Source organism: Primulina tabacum, chromosome 11 (genome assembly GCF_025594145.1).
Source record: "Primulina tabacum isolate GXHZ01 chromosome 11, ASM2559414v2, whole genome shotgun sequence".
Lineage (NCBI taxonomy): Eukaryota > Viridiplantae > Streptophyta > Magnoliopsida > Lamiales > Gesneriaceae > Primulina > Primulina tabacum.
The window spans coordinates 1319798-1341495 of NC_134560.1; the positions used below are offsets into that span (position 1 = coordinate 1319798).

Sequence of the window (21698 nt, forward strand, 5' to 3'; positions counted from 1 at the left end):
ATTAGATTTTACTATTTTATTTATATCGAAATAGTTAACTTTTTGTGTTATCTTAAAGCGAGGTGATCAAATTTTTTTATTAACCACATTAACCGTTTTGTCGAATTGCACTGTACCATTTTTTCATTTTTTAAAAAATCACGATTAAAAATACTAATTAAACCGTGCGATTATTTTCTTGTCAAGAATCGTACCAAACTGACATGCCTAAACAACTTGCCATAGTATTTACCTCAGTGTTATAATATATGTAAACAACATACTCAATTAAAGAAGTTGACATTCAATTTATCTCAACTATCGACAAAAAATTCTTCTTTTTATAAAAAATAAAAATAAAAAACATATCTTAAATATTTTTTGAAATCGGCCAATATTTGTTAAAATATTTATTTCTTTTACAAATATTTTGTTCTTAATTAATGTTTTATCTAGTTTTATTTTTATATGATTTGAACTATATTTTATATTCGAAAAACACTTTATTGTTATTTTTTTCGAAATATTAAATATAAGTTCTAATATTTTGTATTCTACTTTATCACTAAAAAATGCAAACCGATCGCAACTACTCGAAATCATAAAATTAATTTTATATTTAAAACCGCGATTTAAAAAAAAATCTAACTAACTGCACATGGCAATCCAGTTTGAATTATTTTAAAAAACCGACAAAACCATACCGTGATAACTCCTATGAAAAACAATGGTTTTATGAGAGAGTACATACATACACCACTAACCGCATATTTTTTGAAGGATGGTGCAGGAGCACTAATTTTATAGACAAGATGATGAGTCTCATAAGAATATTCCACCTTCGAATAAAGAAAGGTAGGGAAGCTAATAAGAGTCGAGAAAAGAAAAAAACCTATTAATTGCCGGGTGTCAAAATGATTTCGATCCTTCAAATCAATAGGAGCAGACATGCTGCAAACTATAGGATTAATGTCACGCTTCGAGCCCGGGCCCACTGCTGCGTGACTGCACAATGAATCCTTATAGCAACTATTTTGTATTCGTCATCGCTTTACGAAAATGATTAACCCAAATTGCTATAGAAGTCCATTGTAAGCCATTATAAACTCATTTTAAATCTGTCATTTTTAAGATGTGGGACAAGAGTATCACAATCACTCCACCTTCAGAACGCGACGTTTTCGTCGCGGCCTGACTTCTCGATCCACCAGCGCCGAGAATCTGATACCATGCTGTCACGCCCCGAGCTCGAGCCCGCGGATGCGTGACCGCACAATGGGCTCCTATAACAACTATTTCGTATTCGTTCTCGCTTTACGAAAATGATTAACCCAAATTACTATAGAAATCCATTGTAAACCATTATAAACTCATTTTAAATCTTTCATTTTTAAGATGTGAGACAAAAATATCACAATTAAAGTTGGGGTTTTTGGATTTGAGTTAACCCGAAATCTGACCCCAAAAAAATGGCTTTGGGTTCTAGTTTACCCGAATTGACACAAATTGAAACTCAGGTCACCTATCAATTTTAGTTGCCATATTTGCAGACGAGCATCGTTTTCCGATATTATATAACGACTTTTCACGCAGAGATTGTCAAGTACAAAAAGTGCTCGCTCCCTTCTTTGGTAAATAGTAATCTAGTAGTATCCTTATGAGTCACTCATTTAAGCAATTAATGCGCCAATGCTATTTTAAGCGGATCATCGAAACTTACCATGTTAGCAGCTCGCTCAGTGTTGGATTTATCAATCTGTATGCGCAAGTTTAAGTGTCATCTCCAATATGAGTTAATAAAAAAACCCATGGCAAATAAATAATCTTATCATCTATGACCCACATCTGATCAAGTCCAGGCCGGCCATGCCAGACTGGAAGTTCCATGGAATACTTTGTGGGTTCATCAGATGCGTCACGGTTCAAACCCAACAATCCGGATCTTAACTGTATTTCATCTCGAATGTCAATGCAGTGCATTATACTAGGTTTATTTTAAACAGAAATGCCATTCATTGTACATGAAATATGAGATCAAACAATACCGCAAAAGAAGATCTGGACCACAAAACAAATTCATGATATATAAAAAGCGGAAGGATAGGATAGTGAAATATTTCTCTCATTCAAAGAAACAAAACCACATATCTACATATATTTATAAGCAATAAGCCTCGAACATATTACCTCAAGCTACATGTTTAACGCCATCAGTGATAACGGCAGATGAGTCAGATGTCTAATATTTACCCCTTTGGAAACATACCAGCTGTTAAATAACTAAGGACGTCCATCAAAAGCACAGCACATTAATATCCAGCCAAAATAAAATGCATTTCAAGAATCTATCCCTTCCACTTGTTGTCGAGCTAGGTATCTTTCTCTTCTTTCTTTCTACATATCAGAACCCAGGAAGAAGACTAATAAGATAGAACCAAAATGAATACATATTACAAAAAGAAACGGCAAAATAAGAAGGCTAACCCATTCATCAATGACGAGCCCTTCTCCGATAAACTTTGGACCTGTGTCTTCAGAAGGCTTCTTGCGAGCCTCAAGTTCAGCCTCAGCTTCAGCCAACTGGCGCTTTAGTTTCTCTAAAGCCTTTGAACACAAAACAAACATCAATCAGTATTTCCAGAACGAAGCACTAGATTAAAGAAATGTGAGCTAACATAATTCAGTCTACACTGAAACGAACGATATGTGCATAGTTGCATAGCGCTGAGGAGCCAAAATAAAATCTTCACTCACAGTGCTGGGGCGTTCCACATCTAGAAACACAACCCTAAGTATTTGTTCCACAGACACGTGATCCTTGTGCTCATCGAACTAAATCAAAACAAAATTAAAAGATATCACAACACAAAGAAATAAACTTCAAATAGACATACAGCCACGATATAAGCCTCCATAACCAATTAGACTTTACCACCAGCGTCCATGCATTTTCAAGGATGAAATAATTGAGATTCTTAAAGAAAAACTTAACTCTTTCTTTCAATAGCTTTTAATAAAACCAAAATTTTCCATCTGTTGGTCCAAATCCACTTAGGAATACAATGAAACATAGGAAACAGCCAATTCATGTCCGAAGTTAGTCAGTTACCAACCAAATCTGATGCTATAACAAAGCAAACATGCATATAAGAGAGGAATTGGACAAACCAGTTCGGGTACATAGTCCATTGGTTCTTTCACTTTTAGGCTCATGATTTTAAACTTCACTTTGCTTTTCTGGTCCATCAGCTTTTCATTGTTTTCTGGGTGCTCGACAAACTTGAACACTAATAAAAACATCGAGGCCAAAGAAAAACATAAATACACCAGTCAATATTTTCCTGAAGGGGTTGACACAAAGTATCCTCATCTTTGCCACAAGAAGTTATGCAGATTTAAATTTTGACACAGAATAAGTGCAAAATCCTATGATTAAAACTCACCAGTTGCTATGATACTCTCACCAGGAGCAAGAATGGCCCCAGGAGGACGCATGAAACAGCTTTTTGGTGCAGTTGTTTGGAACTACGACAAAACCAAGCAACCAACAATAAACAACAGTCAGAAGAAAAATTTTGATTACATCTAAGTTGGCATGTGATATCAAATCTCCGAAAAGGCCAATCGGAAACCACAGACGAATAATAAATTCTATATCAACCTTAAATAACATGGAGAATAGACCAAAATTAACAAATGCTTGGCATACCTTAAAAGCTACATGAAACTTGCTTGTATTTTTTATTTTGATCGCACTTCGGACTTGCTTACCAGGTTCATCTACAAGAGTTAAAGAAACAAAACTAAGATCATCTGGTCTTGGCGTGCAGAGAATTGGAAAAACGCCGGCAATTGCATCACCCTGAGTGTGATAAAGGTGTGCAGAACAGATCTTAATCCCTAGACCACCAATCTTCAACTAACATCAATGGATCTCGTTTCCCATACATAAGAGAATCAATATCCAGCTAACATCTCAGGAAAGCAAGCAAATTTTAACAATTTTCACTTATTTTATTCCCAATCACTTTCACTTTTCCATATAATCAAACTCAGAAAAGAAGCAGATATGGGCATAAGATTTCAGTATAATTTCTTTGGACATAACCTCGACGCATCTAAAAAATCAAATATCTTCCAACATAACCCATATAATCAGATCAACCATTTATGAAAGTACTAAGGCAACATCAAATCAGAATACTCACCGAAAGAAAACACAGATCAAGCTTAGTAGAATTTGATGGAGCACAATAAATTGCCATCAATCAGCTAGTAACTAAAACACTATAACATACTCAATTTAGATATATATATATATATAAATATATACACAGGAGTACATAGATAGAGAGAGGATGAGAAAAAAGAGAAACGACCGTACAAGGAAAATAGAGCTTATTCGAGGGATCGAGCTTCAAACGACGTCGTGTGAGGAGCACAGATCTGGCCACAGAAGAAACCGAGCTTCCGTGAGAACCAGATGCCTCCACCTGAGATTGAGTAGCACTGTTTCCATTACCGTAATTCTGCTGATATTGAGCGAAATTGGACGAAGATGACGTCGTAGTCGACGGCGAATTTCGGAATGGAAGCTTGAACAGCCCCCATACTTTTCCATCCGTCGACGGCGATTTGTCGACCGCGATTGCCATGTTGCAGTTGAACGGAGGAGGAGGTTGGGTTTCTGCTTTTGGAGTTGGTAACTTTGCAAAAAAAAAATTGTTGGTGCCTTGTGGGCTATTCGCTGGTTTCGGAAACGGCCGATTTATTTATGATATTAAAATTAATTAATAAAACAAAAAAATCAGTATGAATTTAATTTTAAAGCCATTTGTAATTTTTTGTTAGTTCGTTGATCAAACTTAACTTTAATCTATCTGATATCCCATGGATGAGCTCATTATCTCTGGCCCATCCCTAGCCCAAATGGAAGAAAGGTCCATCAAGGGCCCATGTATTCTCTTATAAATACCAGGTTTGAGCGTATGATATTTGATTCACTATATTGTTTTCAGCAGCACCCTTAGCTGCTCCCCCTATATATCCTCAGTCACTGACTTGAGCGTCGGAGGGGCTACGCAAGGACACCCTCCTGGCCCCCTTTAACGGTCTTTTTCGTGATTTCAGGCTCAGGACAATTTCAAAACCCTGCGTCTGCACTAGTGACACTTGCTGGGAGCGGACCCTAAATTTCCCGTGAGTATCACTTGGCGCCGTCTGTGGGAAAACTTGAGTTGAGACGTAGAGATGGTAGGCAGGAAAGGAAGTAGAAGAGCTACCTCAGTATCATCGCGTCCTCAAAGGGGACCCGAACAGTCTCATGGTGAGACAAGACAGGAACAACCGCGTCTCGAGACGAGACAGGAACAACCTCGTCCAGAGACAAGAACCGAGCAGCCCCTTCAGGATACAAGGGTCGAGCAAACCCATCCTAATGAGAATGTTGGGACTTGACTTTGGAACAGTTGGGCCAATTTATCACCCGGACAGTGGATGAGGCAATGAAGAGGAATAAAGAGTCTATGTTTGTAGAAGAGCAAGCCGCTCGCCAGGAGCAAGAGGAGAATGTGGAGGGCAGTCAGAGTAGGGGGGAGGAGACGCGACCCCTCCCAAGTGAAGAGAATCCGGAGATAGAGGAGATGTGGAAAGAAATACAAATGTTGAGGCAGCAGATGGGGAGCAGAGCGCCGACACCCAAGAGAGGAAGTCCTTTTTCACTAACCATTTTAGAAGAAGGGCTTCCTCCAAATTTTCGACAGTCGAATGTGGGAGAGTACGATGGACATACTGACCCCGAGGAACACTTGGGGAGGTTTGAGAATGCGTCTCTGTTGCACCAATATTCGGATGGAGTCAGGTGCAGGGTGTTTCTGGGCACGTTGGTGAGGTCAGCCCAGCAGTGGTTTAACACTTTGCAGCCCAGCTCTATACGTTCTTTTCAGGACTTCTCAGTTGCCTTCTTGCACCGATTTGCTAGCAGCAAGAGGCACCAGAAAAATTATTTGAGCCTGTTCGTGATGAAACAGCAAGAGAATGAAACTTTGCAAGAATTTGTCCAGCGTTTCAACAGTGCAGAGCTGGAAATACCAGCGGCTACCCCTGACATCATGATAAGTGCCTTCACACAAGGACTGAGGGGAGGGGAGTTTTTCAAGTCGCTGGTCAAGAAGCCTCCGTTGAGCTATGATGATCTGTTGGCTCGAGTTGAGAAATATGTAAACTTGGAAGATGCCCAACGGTACAGAAGGATGGAGAAATGGCCCGGAGGAAGTAGAGTTGAGGGAGCGGAGAAAGGAGGAAGGAAGAGGAGTGCGGGGGAAAGAGAGGAAGACAGAACTAGTAGTAGAAGACAATTCTCATCCCATGTTCCCCTGGATAGGAGTCGGGACGAGGTGATGGAGGTGAGGGAGCCCGCGGGGAGGTGGGAGAAGTCGCGAAGGGTTGGGTGCAGTGCTAGATTGCCTTCACGGGATAGACGAGAAGGATCCTCATTCAGGAGTCGACAAAGGTCTCGCTCGCCCCCTAGGCGTGGTCAAGGCCCTCCATGGATAATCAGAGGATCGGGGAGCAGAGAGGGGAAGGTCGATGTCAAGATGTCTCTCAGGAGCTCGTCGAACCGAGGAGGGGAATGAATGAGGATAACCACCCTACGAGAGGAATGATTCATATGATCTCGGGGGGTGCTACTGATGGAGACTCTGGGCGAGCTCGGAAGGCACATGGGAGAAGGTTGGAGAACTTTGAGATATCTAGGGGTGCAAACTTACCACAAGACCCCGTCATCAGCTTTGGGCTGGAAGACCTCTGAGGCGTTGTGACTCCACATAACGATGCCTTGGTGGTAACGACCACCATTGCCAATTATGATGTGGCGAGAATATTTATTGATAATGGAAGCTCTGTGAACGTCTTGTTCAAGAGCACGTTGGATCAAATGAAGATGGGAGGATTTGAGTTTGAGCCGATATCCACCCCGCTGTATGGGTTTGCAGAACGCGTCATCTTGCCTTTGGGTCAGATTGTTCTTCCCCTATCCTTGGGGACTGATTTTCGGCGGGTAACAAAGATGATAGCTTTCACTGTAGTAGATACCCCGTCAGCGTATAATGGAATTCTAGGATGACCAGCCCTGAAGGATTTTAGAGCAGTAGCTTCCAGTTATCATTAAAAGCTTAAGTTTCCTGTGGGAAAAGGAGTTGGAGTCCTATGCGGGGACCAAAAAGTCGCACGTCTTTGTTATGAAAGAATCGTGAAGGAAGAAGAAAAGAGAGGTCGCGAGCATTCGCATGGAAGCTTGAGCTCAGTCTTGCAGTTGTAGAGTCATTCGAAGAAGCTTCTAAGTGGGTAACTTTGTTCTGTGAAGGTATAAGAGGAGCATAAAAGTTGGAGAAAACGCAGGGCAAGGCTTCAAAGAGACCCTGAAGTGCTTACCACCTCAGAAAATATTACTCTTGAATTTATTGTTGATGTATTTCATCTTTGCATTTTCCCATGTAATCAGTTGAAATTCAATAAAACCAAGTTCTTATATTAAGTTCATGGATGTTGTTGTATTGTGAGGATGGAATAAATTTTATTTTCCTGCTAAGGCATCGCCTAGCAGAGGAGCAGAGTTGGGGTGGAAGAAAGATTTTATTTTTCTGCTAAGGCATCGCCTAGCAGAGGAGCAGAGTTGGGGTGGAAGAGAGAGGAGCAGAGTTGGGGTGGAAGAGAGATTTTATTTTCCTGCTAAGTCATCGCCTAGCAGAGGAGCAGAGTTGGGGTGGAAGAGAACTTTTATTTTCCTACTAAGGCATCGCCTAGTAGAGGAGCAACGTGTAGAAGAAAAATTTTATTTTCCTACTAAGACATCGCCTAGTAGAGGAGCAGCATGTAGAAGAAAATTTCTATTTTCCTGCTAAGATATCACCTAGCAGAGGAGTTAGAGGGTGGGGGCGTTGAATTTTCATTCTCCTGCTAAGGTGTCACCTAGCTGAGGAGTTAGAGGGTGGAGGCGTTGAATTTTTATTTTCCTGCTAAGGTATCACCTAGCAGAGGAGTTAGAGGGTGGGGGCGTTGAATTTTCATTCTCCTGCTAAGGTATCACCTAGCAGAGGAGTTAGAGGGTGGAGGAGTTAGAGGGTGGAGACGTTGAATCTTTATTTTCCTGCTAAGACTCGGCTTAGCAGAGGAGTTAGAGGATGAAGGTGTTGAATTTTTATTCTCCTGCTAAGGTATCACCCAGCAGAGGAGTTAGAGTGTGGAGGTGTTGAATTTTTATTTTCCTACTAAGGCCCGGCTTAGCAGAGGAGTTAGAGTGTGGAGGTGTTGAATTTTTATTTTCCTGCTAAGGCCCGGCTTAGCAGAGGAGTTAGAGTGTGGAGGTGTTGAATTTTTATTTTTCTGGTAAGGCCCGGCTTAGCAGAGGAGTTAGAGTGTGGAGGTGTTGAATTTTTATTTTCCTGCTAAGGCCTGGCTTAGCAGAGGAGTTAGAGGGTGGGGGTGTTGATTTTATTTTCCTGCTAAGGCCCGGCTTAGCAGAGGAGTTAGAGGGTGGAGGTGTTGATGTTATTTTCCTACTGAGGCATCGCCTAGCAGAGGAGTTAGAGGGTGAGCGCGTTGAATTTTATTTTCCTGCTAAGGCCTGGCTTAGCAGAGGAGTTAGAGGATGGATGTGTTGATTTTATTTTCCTGCTAAGATATCACCTAGCAGAGGAGTTAGATGGAGGAGTAGAATTTTATTTTCCTGCTAAGGCATCGCCTAGCAGAGGAGTTAGAGGGTGGGGGCATTGAATTTTATTTTCCTGCTAAGGCATCGCCTAGCAGAGGAGTTAGAGGGTGGGTGCGTTGAATTTTATTTTTCTGCTAAGGCATCGCCTAGCAGAGGAGTTAGAGGGTGGAGGTGCTGAATTTTATTTTCATGCTATGGCGTCACCTAGCAGAGGAGTTAGAGGGTGGAGGTGTTGAATTTTATTTTCCTGCTATGAACTATGTTAGCAGAGGAGTCAAGGGCACGGGGAATTGGAAACTATTTCCCTTCAAAAGCTTAGTAGAGGACCTTGAAGATGGGGGCGACGAGGGCATATTGTGTTAGAAAAATTTATTTCGTTTGTCATTAACGAACAATGTTTGCCGCTGCGAAAATTACGGGGTTCGACCTGCCCGGTCAGGTCGCGGGGATCGACCTGCCCGGTCTGGTCGTGGGGGCAACGCCCCCATAAAAATTTTTCAGAAATCACACAACCAATCGCAAGACAATGTATCAAAATTCTCAACGTACTGGACGAGTGCTCAGGCGAGCGTGCGTTCGGCAGGTCGACTTGACAAGGGGATGGGGCGAGAAGGTGAAGGGAGCGGGGTGAGCACGCAGCAGGTGTGATGGGCGAGCGTGCGCTGGTTGGGCGAGCGTGCGAGAGCGAAGAAGGTGCTTGGGCGTGAATGCGGCGTGATGGCAGACGAGCGTCGAGAGGGCGAGGGTGAAGCGCGGCAGGCGATGGCGAGAGTAGAAGGCGGGCGAGCGTGGCGCTTGGGCGAGCAGGAGGTGCACCGGGCAAGCTGGGGTAAAGCTCGGGCGAGCAGGATGCGCGGCGCGGGGCGAGCTTGGGCGAGCATGGAGCAGGTCGAGCGTCTGCGCGCGGTGCTGGGCGACCGCTGCGCCGAGAGCGGGCGAGCTGGGGTGAAGCTTGGGCGAGCGTGGCGCTTGGGCGAGCAGGAGGTGCGCCGGGCGAGCTGGGGTGAAGCTTGGGCGAGCCTGGCCCTTGGGTGAGCAGGAGGTGCGCCGGGCGAGCTGGGGTGAAGCTTGGGCGAGCGTGGCGCTTGGGCGAGCATGAGGTGCGCCGGGCGAGCTGGGGTGAAGCTTGGGCGAGCGTGGCGCTTGGGCGAGCAGGAGGTGCGCCGGGCAAGCGGGGGTGAAGCTTTGGGCGAGCAGGAGGTGCGCCGGGTGAGGCGATGGTGGAGCGGTAGCTTGGGCGAGGCGGGGCCGGCGCGCGGGGTGAAGCGGTAGCTCGGGTGATGGCGAGGTGATGATGAAGCGGTGCTAGGATTACGATTTGATTTGTTTCCAAATTTTTGGGGACTGACGAAAGGCTGGAAGATAATGCACAACTCGCACCCGGTAACCCGAGGACAGCACGACTAATCGAACTTCGAACCTGCGATTCAGTTCGACTCGGGAGGGGGAGACTGGTGATATCCCATGGATGAGCCCATTATCTCTGGCCCATCCCTAGCCCAAATGGAAGACAGGCCCATCAAGGACCCAGGTATTCTCTTATAAATACCAGGTTTGAGCGTATGATATTTGATTCACTATATTGTTTTCAGCAGCACCCTTAGCTGCTCCCCCTATATATCCTCAGTCACTGACTTGAGCGTCGGAGGGGCTACGCAAGGACACCCTCCTGGCCCCCTTTAACGGTCTTTTTCGTGATTTCAGGCTCAGGAAAATTTCAAAACCTGCGTCTGCACTAGTGACACTTGCTGGGAGCGGACCCTAAATTTTCCGTGATTATCACTATCTTTATCTCTTTCTATTTTATTGAGATTGACGTCATTATAGCAACTACTTGCCCCTTCTCTAAATATAATTCACAAAGGATATTATTTGGGTTATAATATGTATAACGAGGGTTATAAGTTACTTTTATACTATAAAATTATCTCAAATATCTTTAATTTAAAAATATACATGATATAGTTCTCAAAATAATATATAATCGTATATATAACCGCCATATTGTACATGTAACATCATATATATATATATATATATATATATAAAATATTTTTGTTCTTAAATAAAGATATCACTTTATATAGAGGTTTTATCGTCGTACGTATATTATTTATAAACTTTCTTTACATTTCAAAACATATTATACAACAAAATATTATCAATCGCACATATGATTGCCTGCAAAAGTACTAACTTGAAAACAGAACGATAATTCATTTACAAGACCAGATAAACCAATATATTTGTGTTTTGTGTGTGTGTGTGTTGTATAAAAAAACAGCTAGATGAAGAAGGATCATGTTAATTGGGACCCCAAGAGCTAAAATACATGATCCTGCGAAGCGAGTCTTCTGTGGGTTTTAACCGGTTCGCAGCCTTCGACACCGTGGAATCGACTGAGCCTGAAAACTTGTTGACCTGCCCCGAAGGTGAACCGTACGTATCCTTGAAAGATTTCACAGTGGAATCACACTTTGAGACCTGCTCTTTTATACCCTGCATCGCTCGAATCCCAGCTTGCTGCGCCGCCAACGTCCTACTCATGAGCCTCAATGAGCTCTTTGTAAAAAGTAGTATAAAAGTACAACCTTTGCAAGAATGTATACCACAATTAAAGACCTGCAAAATGTTAGTTTACGAATTTGGAAGCCTTTTTATGGGGAGAGAGAAAGATTGTAAAAGACGGAGTATTTTCAGTTAGAGTTCAAATTGGATATTAGTACTACGATTTTGAAGTCAAATATAATTTATCCAGATAGGAAACTTCTCGCTTATCTAAATCTTTATTGCAGCCAAATCATGCCAACGTGGAGAAAAATACTCCTATAATAGTTTAGAAATATAATTTACGTAATAAATAAAACCATTATACTTTGAACAAAATTTTCAGATCGCTCACTTTGTCCCATTTAGTGAAGTGCACGAATAATGGGAAGCTGTTGATTCATAGCACTGATGGATTATATATGGATATATTTCATTTCATCCATCAATATATACAGCTCCTCGATTCAATGTTTGTGGAGAACCAGATTCAATCTTTCTTTTGCTTAGACTTGTAGCGGAAGGCTAGCTCACACTAGTAGAAAAATCGCTTTTTACTTCGCGTATTCAATGAAGTAATAAGGTAGTTAATTGTCGAAGTATATGGACGTGAAGTAATAGATGTACCTTTTACTTCGCATAATAACCGAAGTTGTATGATTGAAAATACTGAAGTCTTTGACCGGTTTTCGAAGGAAAACCGGTCCAGAATTGGACCGATGCCGAAGTAAGAAATGTGTTTTACTTCATCGATTATTGTAAATAATGAAGTAATATATTATATATAACTTCGTCTTAATTATTATTTAGCGAAGTAGTTTATAATATTTTAATTCATTATTTACAATAATCGACGAAGTAATTCATCTGAAAGACCTCGTAGTTATGTATTTTGATGAGGTAATAGACACAAACAACTTCACAATTTATCCTATTTGTGGAAGTAAATATAATCTATAACTTCAGCATTTATCCTATTTGTTGAAGTATGTTATATTATGTTACTTTACAATTTACATTTAGTGACGAAGTAAGTGGTTCGAAAGACTTCAGCAATTTGTATTTTGATGAAGTAATTGCGCAAAACAACTTCACTTTAACAGAACAATGTTGAAGTAAATTAATTCTATCACTTCGTCTGATTTCTTATTGACGAAATATTTAATATTATGTAACTTCACAATTTGCAAATAACAACGAAGTAATTTACCTATTACATTTCATTTTTTTTATTTTGATGAAGTAATTGTTAAAAAAAGACTTCGCAATATAATGACTTAATACACTAATATAATTAAAATCATAAATTATCCATCTAAAAATTATTAATATCCACGAATCCACAATTACATATTCATCAATCCACAAGTAACCCAAAAAATGTATCCACAAAACCAAAAGTATATCCAAAAATCCACAATGACAAACAAAATATTTGTCCCAACATACACCATCCATCTAAGCACCTACATAGGAGTAAACAAATTCACTCCATTCACTTCTAACCTCGTCATATTGACATTGGGTGTAATATTGGTTCTTGATGCATCCTGCAAACTGAAATTTGAAACATAAAAAACGTAAGGCTGGATGATTAAAACATAAAAAACGTAAGGCTGGATGAGCCGCCAAGCTAGCTAGGAAAATTAAAACTTAATCTTGGAACACAAATATAATTAACCCATGCTTAAAAACAATTATAAGAATTTCCCATGTACAACATATTTTTTTTCGAAGAACAAGCTGTCACAAAAAAGTAAAACCATATTAATTTGAGGATTAACGTAAAAGAATTAATATATGAGACAATTTTGATATGATTAACATGATGCATGTACCAATAAACGCAGACAACAAGAGTCTCGAGTTCAATCCGATATGAGGGAACCAATAATGACAGATATAGACCAAAAAAACAGGAAAAGACAAAACCAGATCACCTTAAACTCTAACAAAATCTGAAGCCACCCAACTTCTTGTTTCAAGAAGCGAAAACAACTTAAAAGTAAGAACATATTGAATTTGTGCCACTTGGAAATGATACAAGAATCTTGAAAAAAAGACAACACTTACAGTCCAGAATCATACTCCCGTATATGATTTCTGGGCTTCAAATTTCTTGATAAAACCAACAACCCACCAAATAAAACAAATGAAAAGAAAGTATTTTAACCAAAACATATATCAGCAATAAACGGAATAAACACAAAAGATTAAGATTACAACACAGAAGATATGAAAATCAGGAACAAAATTTCCTTTTTTTATCAATAATATAAAATATATCACAATGACAACAATTCATCTCAAGCAATTATCTCAACAATAAAATATATTCCAATGGCAACACATTATCTCAACAATAAAATATATTCCAATGACAACACATTATCTCAACAACAACACATTATCTCAACAATAAAATATATCTTAATGACAACACATTATCTCAGCTGAAAGAAGACTACCTATTGACTAACAAACGAAAGAAGACTACACAGATGCATATAAGTTAGAAAAACAAAAAAATTCGACGGAGACAATGACTAACAAACACCGTCATGTCCAGTCCTCAACACACAGTGCATATAAGTTAGAAAAACCGAAAATTAGACAATGCCTAACAAGAAGGGGACAACGAATATTTTAGACAATGCCGAACATTAAGAACCCAGAGACGGACAACCAAGGCCTTAGAAAACAACACGCACCTCCAAAGAAATGGTGTGTATCTCAACCACCAACCTCATCAGAAACTATTGAGTCATACAGAAAGGGACTTCTCAACTATTAGCTCTTGATAATACAAGACAGTAGACTACTGAGTCTTTGAACACAACAATATATCAATTACAGTATCGAAAGACCTACCAATCGCTTGCATTAATTCTGTCAACACGTGAGCCGCATAGAATACACTTGACTTATAAAGTCTTAACACCATGTATTTCAAACTTCTGATAAGGTTGGTGGTGGCCATTTTCAATAAATAACTCAACAGAGGTACGACAACAAGAAATTAACCAATTATCGTTCCAATCAATACCATAACTCGGGAAACTGGTGCCGGACTAACTAAGTGCTTTGAACGGTGGTGGTGGTGGTTTTTTGCTTCCCTCTCGGTGAGTGGAACGGCGGTGGTGTTGGTGGTTCGAAGCCCACGACGGTGAGTGGAACGGCGTGGTGTTAGGGTTAATTTTGAAAGAAAATGTGGATGGATATAATGAGCTCGTCGCTAATAGCGACGGTTTTTTATAACACCGTCGCTGACTAAATCGGCGACGGTTTAAAACCAACCGTGACTGGAAATGTGATTACATGCGAAAATTGATGTGTGAGGGTAGTGTCTCTTGCACATATGCGCGACACCGATGCACGCATATGCGCGAGGTAGGCAGAGGACCTCGCGCATATGCGCGCCCTGTCGCGCGCATATGCGCGAGGAGGCCAGTAGCTACGATGCGAGAACAGAGGCACTCGCGTATATGCGCTGAAGTGTGTGCGCATATGCGCGAAAAAAGCGTCGCTATTAGCGACGGCTTTTTGAAAACCCGTCGCTGATTAAATCAGCGACGGGTTTTTAACTACAAATCGTCGCTAAATGTTTAGTATAGTTTAGCTTTCTTTGTTAATCGGCGCGGTTCATCTTATTACTTCAGCATGAACTTATTTTTCTTATTTTTTTACTTCGTCAACATTGATATGCCGAAGTAAAATATAATAAAAAAATATAGTGAAGCCCGTGTTTTTAAACATCCGAAGTAAAATATATTATTTTACTTCGCTTGTGTTATTAGTGAAGTTATTGGTAATGTATTACTTCGTAATTTATTATTGGCGAAGTAAAGCCTGCCGAAGTAAAATTCGATTTTTCTACTAGTGTCATCTTTAAATAAGATAAGAGTATATTAGTATCGAAAGCATTTTAATTGTCACTATCGATCGAGACCGTTTTTCTCTTTGGACCAATAAGCAGATTAACGAATCAGGCAACAGAGACAAAGTGCATGCGCTTTTTTTTCTTCTGAAAATACAAAGGAAGTTTCATGAAATTTTCGTTTTGATAGTACGATTGTATACTTGCCCTTGACAGATTCTGCTATACACAATAATCTCAGACCAAAGGTGTCAAATCAGTATTAGGTCTGAAATTTTGATTAGGATTAGTTCAAGCACAAGAGGATTATTTCTTGAAGGAAGATCGAGATTTATTGCAGTTTAACATCATTGCTTACGTTAATTCCATCGGTTTCCCTCTTATTTATTTCCTTTTATAATTGAATTGCTGAGGTTGGAGGAACTATATTTTCCTGGAAGGAACTTGAATTTTTGTCAACGTGCAAGTGTCTAATATTTTTTTCAGCAAATCTCTGTTATCAAATTAAATATTGATTTGTTGTTTTTTGTATCGTATGCATATCTGCTAAATATCCATCGATCAGGCACTTTTTTCTAAATAAATCATCTGTTCCTTTTAGTTAAGGGCCGTCCGGGTAGAGACGATTCCGATAGTAGTTCTTGTTCGTAATAAAGTTTGGCTCTTTAAAATTCTTAACTGTATATATATTGGTCATGTTACTAGCTAGCTAGAGCTCGAGTCTCTAAAAAATGGATAAAAGTCCTGTGATGGGTTATGATTATTCTCGAAATTAAGAAAAACTGCAGTCTCTAATATTCAAGGTTGGTTGGAGAATACGAACGTAATACAACAGAACTAACAATAATTTAACAAATATCTACCTAAATTAGATGCTTTCTAGATCTCTGGGTCAAACTGTTTTTTTTTTTTTTTTTTTGTAACGAAAGCAAACTTCTGATTTTGGACAAGTAATGTTACCTATTCGAGAGTTAGATGTATCCATATAATTCAATGGTTAACCTACTTCATCACAAATACACTACGTACATGCTATGCATGCACGCCATCGAGTGTGAAAAGAAGAATTAACCAAGCTACATTTGGCTAAGAATCAATGTGAACTGATAGTTAATATCGATCGATGTTAACTAACCGATCGAAACAACTGAATTTCTTTCTATATTTTAATGGGTAATTTTATTTTGCGAGTTGCATCCGACGGACATATGTAGTCTATAACAAGCCGTTCGATCAATCGCTACGACTGATTCGTTTCCGTGTTTCCGCTCAGGCATGATAATGAACCTAGCTAATTCATTAGGTCTAGAAGAATTTAGGTTTTGTCTAAATCACAAATCATCTGATAACATGTGTGAGAATCGATTTTATGTGATATATATGTGGATATATAGCCATTGTTAGATCATCTCCAACCCTGCTATGCTATGATAGCGCAGAGTTTTTGCTCCAACGAATTCCCTCCTCTGTGCCAAATTTGACGCAGAGGAGAAACCCAGCGCCAAAATGGTGCTGGGTTTGGGCCTTTTTTTTAATGTTTTTTATTTAATATAAATATGTATTAAATATTTTTAATAATAATATTATATAATTGATGAGTAAAATTAAATCGTGTTGATATAAAATTTAATTCATAATAAAAATTAAAACACAAAAAATTAATTATAATTATATTAAAAATTTTATAAAAATATTTCTAGTTTTTTATTTTATTTTTGACATTTTGAACTATCGTAAATATATAATTGACTAAAATATCAGAAAAACCAACGACAAAATTTTGAAATTAAAATTACAATACCCAATTGAAATACAAAATACAAAGATAATACATAATTGGAATACAAATTCGAAGATAATACATAATTAAAAATTACAAAGATAACAATGCGAATAAAAATATAAAAATTAGAAACAATGTAGATGATCAATAATCTCCTAAATTAGATCTCGATCCTCCAAAATCACCAAAATATTTCTCAAATGTATCATTTTCGTGTTGTCCATGTTCTTCATTTCTTTTTTTCAAAATTTTGGCTCGTTCCTTTCGAATAATTTCGCGCATTTCTGGATCACCTATCATGCTTAAATCCATGTACAAAACTTTATTCTCCTTTTGAAGGGTTGCTAATGCTATTCTCCTCTTGAAGTAAATGGGTTGGAGATGAATGTTATATTTGGTGCAGAAACTGCACTATTTTGGTGCAGTTTATTTATGGGTTGGAGATGGCTATTCAAAACAACAGATAAAATAATGTTTGACCAAATCTGAACACCCAAAGTCGGTGAAAAAGAGAGGCTCTTTTAATTTACACATTATCTTGTCAACCTCCAATATGAATATGTACATATACTTTCACATGCACCAATAATATACAAACTAGCAACTTAATGTTTCTTTATTAACTATAATATTATTTTCCCCTAAAATATTATTTTTCACCAGAATTCATTTCGATTTGATATATATATATATATATATATATATAACTATTATAATTATAAATTATTTAAGGAAATCAAACAAATATAATGTAAATGCGTAATCGTCTTGCCCAATCGATTTACCCACTGAAATAGGCATGTAATATGTCAGAAAGATAATGGACAGTGCTTATCTTCAGTCATTGTCTTTTTTAATTAAATATTTGACCAAATCAATTATATCGTAAATCTGTACATTTAATGATTTAATGGCCTTTCTTGTTTTTTGTTTCCCTATTTTAATCAGAGCTGAGCGCAGCGCTTGACAATGATATTTGAGGCATTGTCAAAAATAGTTTGGTCACGTTACATAATATAATATGATGCATATATATATACATCTCACTCGTGCTTTAAATTGTAAAGTGAAATAAATATATCTTATAGTTATAAATTCGAAAATATCGATATAGAAATAAAAAAATTTAGCGATTTTTTAGAATCTTGGAAAGAGAAAAACACAAGACGCGATAATTATAGGTGGATCATGAACTTAATAAAATATATTTATTATTAATGTACTTTTTATTAAAATAAAAGAATGGATATATATAATTTTTGTTCCTTTATTTTAAAACATAAAAGCTAATTCGTTCACTGGGTTGATGCCTAATATTTAATAGTACAAGTTATAATTATTATAAATGTTTTTTTAGAAATTATGTGGCAATTATGAATTAGTAATTTTACAAAATGAGAAAAGTGTGGTACGGTCGTCACCCTTTTCGTCCCCACCATTTTAACCCAATTTCTAGAAATGAACCAGAAGCGCTTACTGCTTACATTTCTTTTAGCGAAGTTTACTTTGTGCTCACCCCAAAAATTCAAAGTAGACTCATGTCTCCTAAACGAATTTTGTCATGAAGAAATGACTTATGAAGCATATTATTAAATATTATACATCGGTCTTTTGAAAATTGTATATATGTATTTGAACAATTCTCGCTACATTTTGGGGTTGAGTTATGTTTAATTTTCAATCTTAACACACATATATGTATATATACCGATAACAATTGGGTGGGGATTTTGTTTTAAGATGGAAACAAACTCATATTTAACCATGAGTAGGTCTCTTATGAGACGGTCTCACGAATCTTTATCTGTGAGACGGTCAACCCTATTGATATTCACAATAAAAAGTAATATTTTTAGTATAAAAAAGTAGTACTTTTTTATGAATGACCCAAATAAGATATCTGTCTCACAAAATACGACCCGTGAAACTATCTCACACAAGTTTTTGCCTTTAACCATATGTTTATGTCATTGCACCTTTAGGGTGTTGGCATTTATTTATTTGACATATGCACATAGACCATTTCTCATCCAATTAACTCATTAATATTTACCTAAAAAGTGAAGGTAAGTAATTGTAAGAGATTAGTTAATGGTACACGAAAGTGGTAACTTATTGAGGCACGATTAATGAATTATTTTTGGTACTGCAGAGATTCGAGTGAACGAGGAAAAAAGACACGGTGAAGTGACCATTTATACAGATCACTACAAATAGAAGAGAAGGGACACGTTGCACAAGTTTGTAACAAGGACGGTAACGATTCATTTGGACCAAGATTTTTATAGCCCTACACACCTCAATTTCTCCCCACTATATATACATCCCCAATGAGTTATTATATTAATAATATACGGATCCTACGTTCAAGTACTTTATTATTCCTCCACAATCGTTGGTGCCCATTAATCTTAATTAATACATCTCTAAATTCAGTGAAGATCGAGTTTCAAGATAGATTAGAGACATCTATTGAAATGGGAAGAAGTCCTTGCTGTGAAAAAAATGGACTCAAGAAAGGGCCGTGGACGCCGGAAGAAGATCAGAAGCTCATTGATTATATCAATATAAATGGCTGTGGAAACTGGAGAACTCTTCCGAAGAATGCTGGTTTGTTTCTTGCTGTTTTTTTTTAAATTTGTTTCTCGATGTATTAGCCAACATCAACTCATTTTTTGTTTAATACATGTATAGGATTGCATAGGTGTGGAAAGAGTTGCCGGCTGCGATGGACGAACTATCTCCGACCCGATATCAAAAGGGGACGATTTTCATTTGAAGAAGAAGAGACGATTATTCAACTTCACAGCATCCTAGGAAACAAGTATGTAAACATTTTCAGATTTCCTCACTTTTCCAAAGATTTTTTGGTGGGTGGCTCAAAATTTCTTAGTGTTCTTCCTTTGACTTAATAGGTGGTCCGCAATAGCTGCTCGGCTACCCGGACGAACCGATAATGAAATCAAGAATTACTGGAACACGCATATTCGAAAAAGGCTTCTACGAATGGGAGTCGACCCCGTGACTCACAGTCCTCGACTTGATCTTCTGGACCTTTCCACAGTCCTGCAGTCATCTTTCTACGACAATTCGACGCCACAAATGAATTTTTCGAGGTTACTAGGTTTGCAACCTTTGATTAATCCTCAGTTGATAAGATTGGTAACTTCCCTTTTATCCAGCCAGCGCCAAAACCAGGAGTTTCTAACACCCACGGCTTCACCAATCAATTATTCTTCTCAAATGCAAACCCCGATTAATCAAGATTTGCAAAACCCTAATCCTTGTTTTGATTCTACACCTTCTGCTGCTCTTTTCGAGCAAGATCAAGCTTATAACCAGTTCACTCAATACGGAGATGTCGAACAATTCTCACATATTCTTTCAGGGTTCATGCCAACCCAAGAAATCCAAGAGTTTAATGAATGGCAGCATAACAATGGAATGCCCAGAGATTTGACAGAAGATTATGTACCATTAATGAACTACGGCTGTAACGGGTCAGGCCAACATGTCATGGATCCTATAAATTCATCTTCAGAGACTCCTACTTTTCACTCCAATAATAGCAGCAATGATTTTGGTTTCCAGTCCGTTCTGTCAAATATATCGACCCCTTCATCGAGTCCAGCCCCGTTGCATTCTAATTCGAACTATATTTACGGTACTACTAGCAGCACTGATCAAGACGACAGAAGGGAAAGCTGCAGCGACATTTTTCAGTTTGAAATTTCAGATATTTTTAATGATTTCATGTAGTTTATAAATTGGTTGAGCACTTAATAGATATGTTATTATAAGTTCATTCTTTTAAATAAATCCTGTTCCTATAGATTATTGAACACAATCCAATTTTCTAGCACTTATTACATTGTGAGACATCACATTATATTTGTTTTAATTTGTTCATTCAAAGATATGCTGTTGATGATTAAGAATACGTTATCATGATTTTGATTTGATTCTTCTTACGATTTCTTGTCCGATTATTTATGGATTTTTATCGCTGACAAAAACAGTGACCACCATTAAAAAAACATGAGATGAAAACGTATGTGCACACGTTTCAATTTATTTAATCATAAATGAGATGAAAACGTATGTGCACACGTTTCAATTTGTTTAATCATAATATATATATATATATATATATATATATATCTTCTTGTCCTTGTGCCTGATATATATCTCTTCAGCAAACCAGCTACCTGTCTCCTTTAAACAGGCTCTTCATTAAAGTATGTGATACAATGACATTATAAAAATCAAATTTAATTAACTAAACTTGGTTTCCTCGATCCCAACAGTGCTATGCCGGGGGGAGACAGTAATCGGATCGTGGCCGTCGACGTGAAGCTAGCAGAATCGCCGCCACGGGTCGTTGCATAGTTGGTGTCGATTAAATTAATGATTATATTTTCCGAAAAACAATGTAAGGGTTTTGACTTTGTATCAACCCAACTTTTCGTGTCGAGTTGACGGATCGTATCGCATTTTGACACCTCTGTATGGAACCCGTCCAAGTATTAGAAGTCGAATAAATAGGTGGGGACCACTTTCAAAAGGTCTTTGTTTTTTATTAATAATAAAGGTGAAATAATGGCATGGGTCTTGTGTTGTTCATGTTGGTTTTAATGAGGCGTCCGTCAGACAAGGAGACACGTATACCCAATGGTCCCACTTTGAGTTGTGAAACACGGGATCTATACTTTCCTAACGTGTGGTGAATAATCAAGATTTAAATTTGATTTTAAAAAAACTAAATAAAAAGGATTTTTAGCTTTCAAATGTGTTGAAAT

The 21698-nt window shown here is 38.3% G+C and overlaps 2 protein-coding genes across 2 annotated transcripts; one reads left to right on the plus strand and one right to left on the minus strand.

Annotated features, from left to right (window-relative positions):
• Window positions 1–2038: 2038 nt before the first annotated feature.
• Window positions 2039–4720, minus strand: LOC142519118 (vesicle-associated protein 4-2-like). The gene is made up of 7 exons (XM_075622047.1): window positions 4364–4720; window positions 3689–3759; window positions 3423–3504; window positions 3148–3266; window positions 2734–2811; window positions 2464–2583; window positions 2039–2373 (listed from the first exon to the last, which is right to left on the minus strand). The coding sequence occupies exons 1-7, from the start codon at window positions 4632–4634 to the stop codon at window positions 2317–2319; spliced, it is 798 nt and encodes a 265-aa protein (XP_075478162.1). The 5' UTR covers window positions 4635–4720; the 3' UTR covers window positions 2039–2316.
• Window positions 4721–19234: 14514 nt separating this feature from the next.
• On the plus strand, window positions 19235–20820 carry LOC142518203 (transcription factor MYB41-like). The gene is made up of 3 exons (XM_075620925.1): window positions 19235–19509; window positions 19594–19723; window positions 19815–20820. Exons 1-3 carry the CDS (start codon window positions 19377–19379, stop codon window positions 20656–20658), a joined length of 1107 nt encoding a protein of 368 aa, XP_075477040.1. The 5' UTR covers window positions 19235–19376; the 3' UTR covers window positions 20659–20820.
• The last annotated feature ends 878 nt before the right edge of the window (window positions 20821–21698 follow it).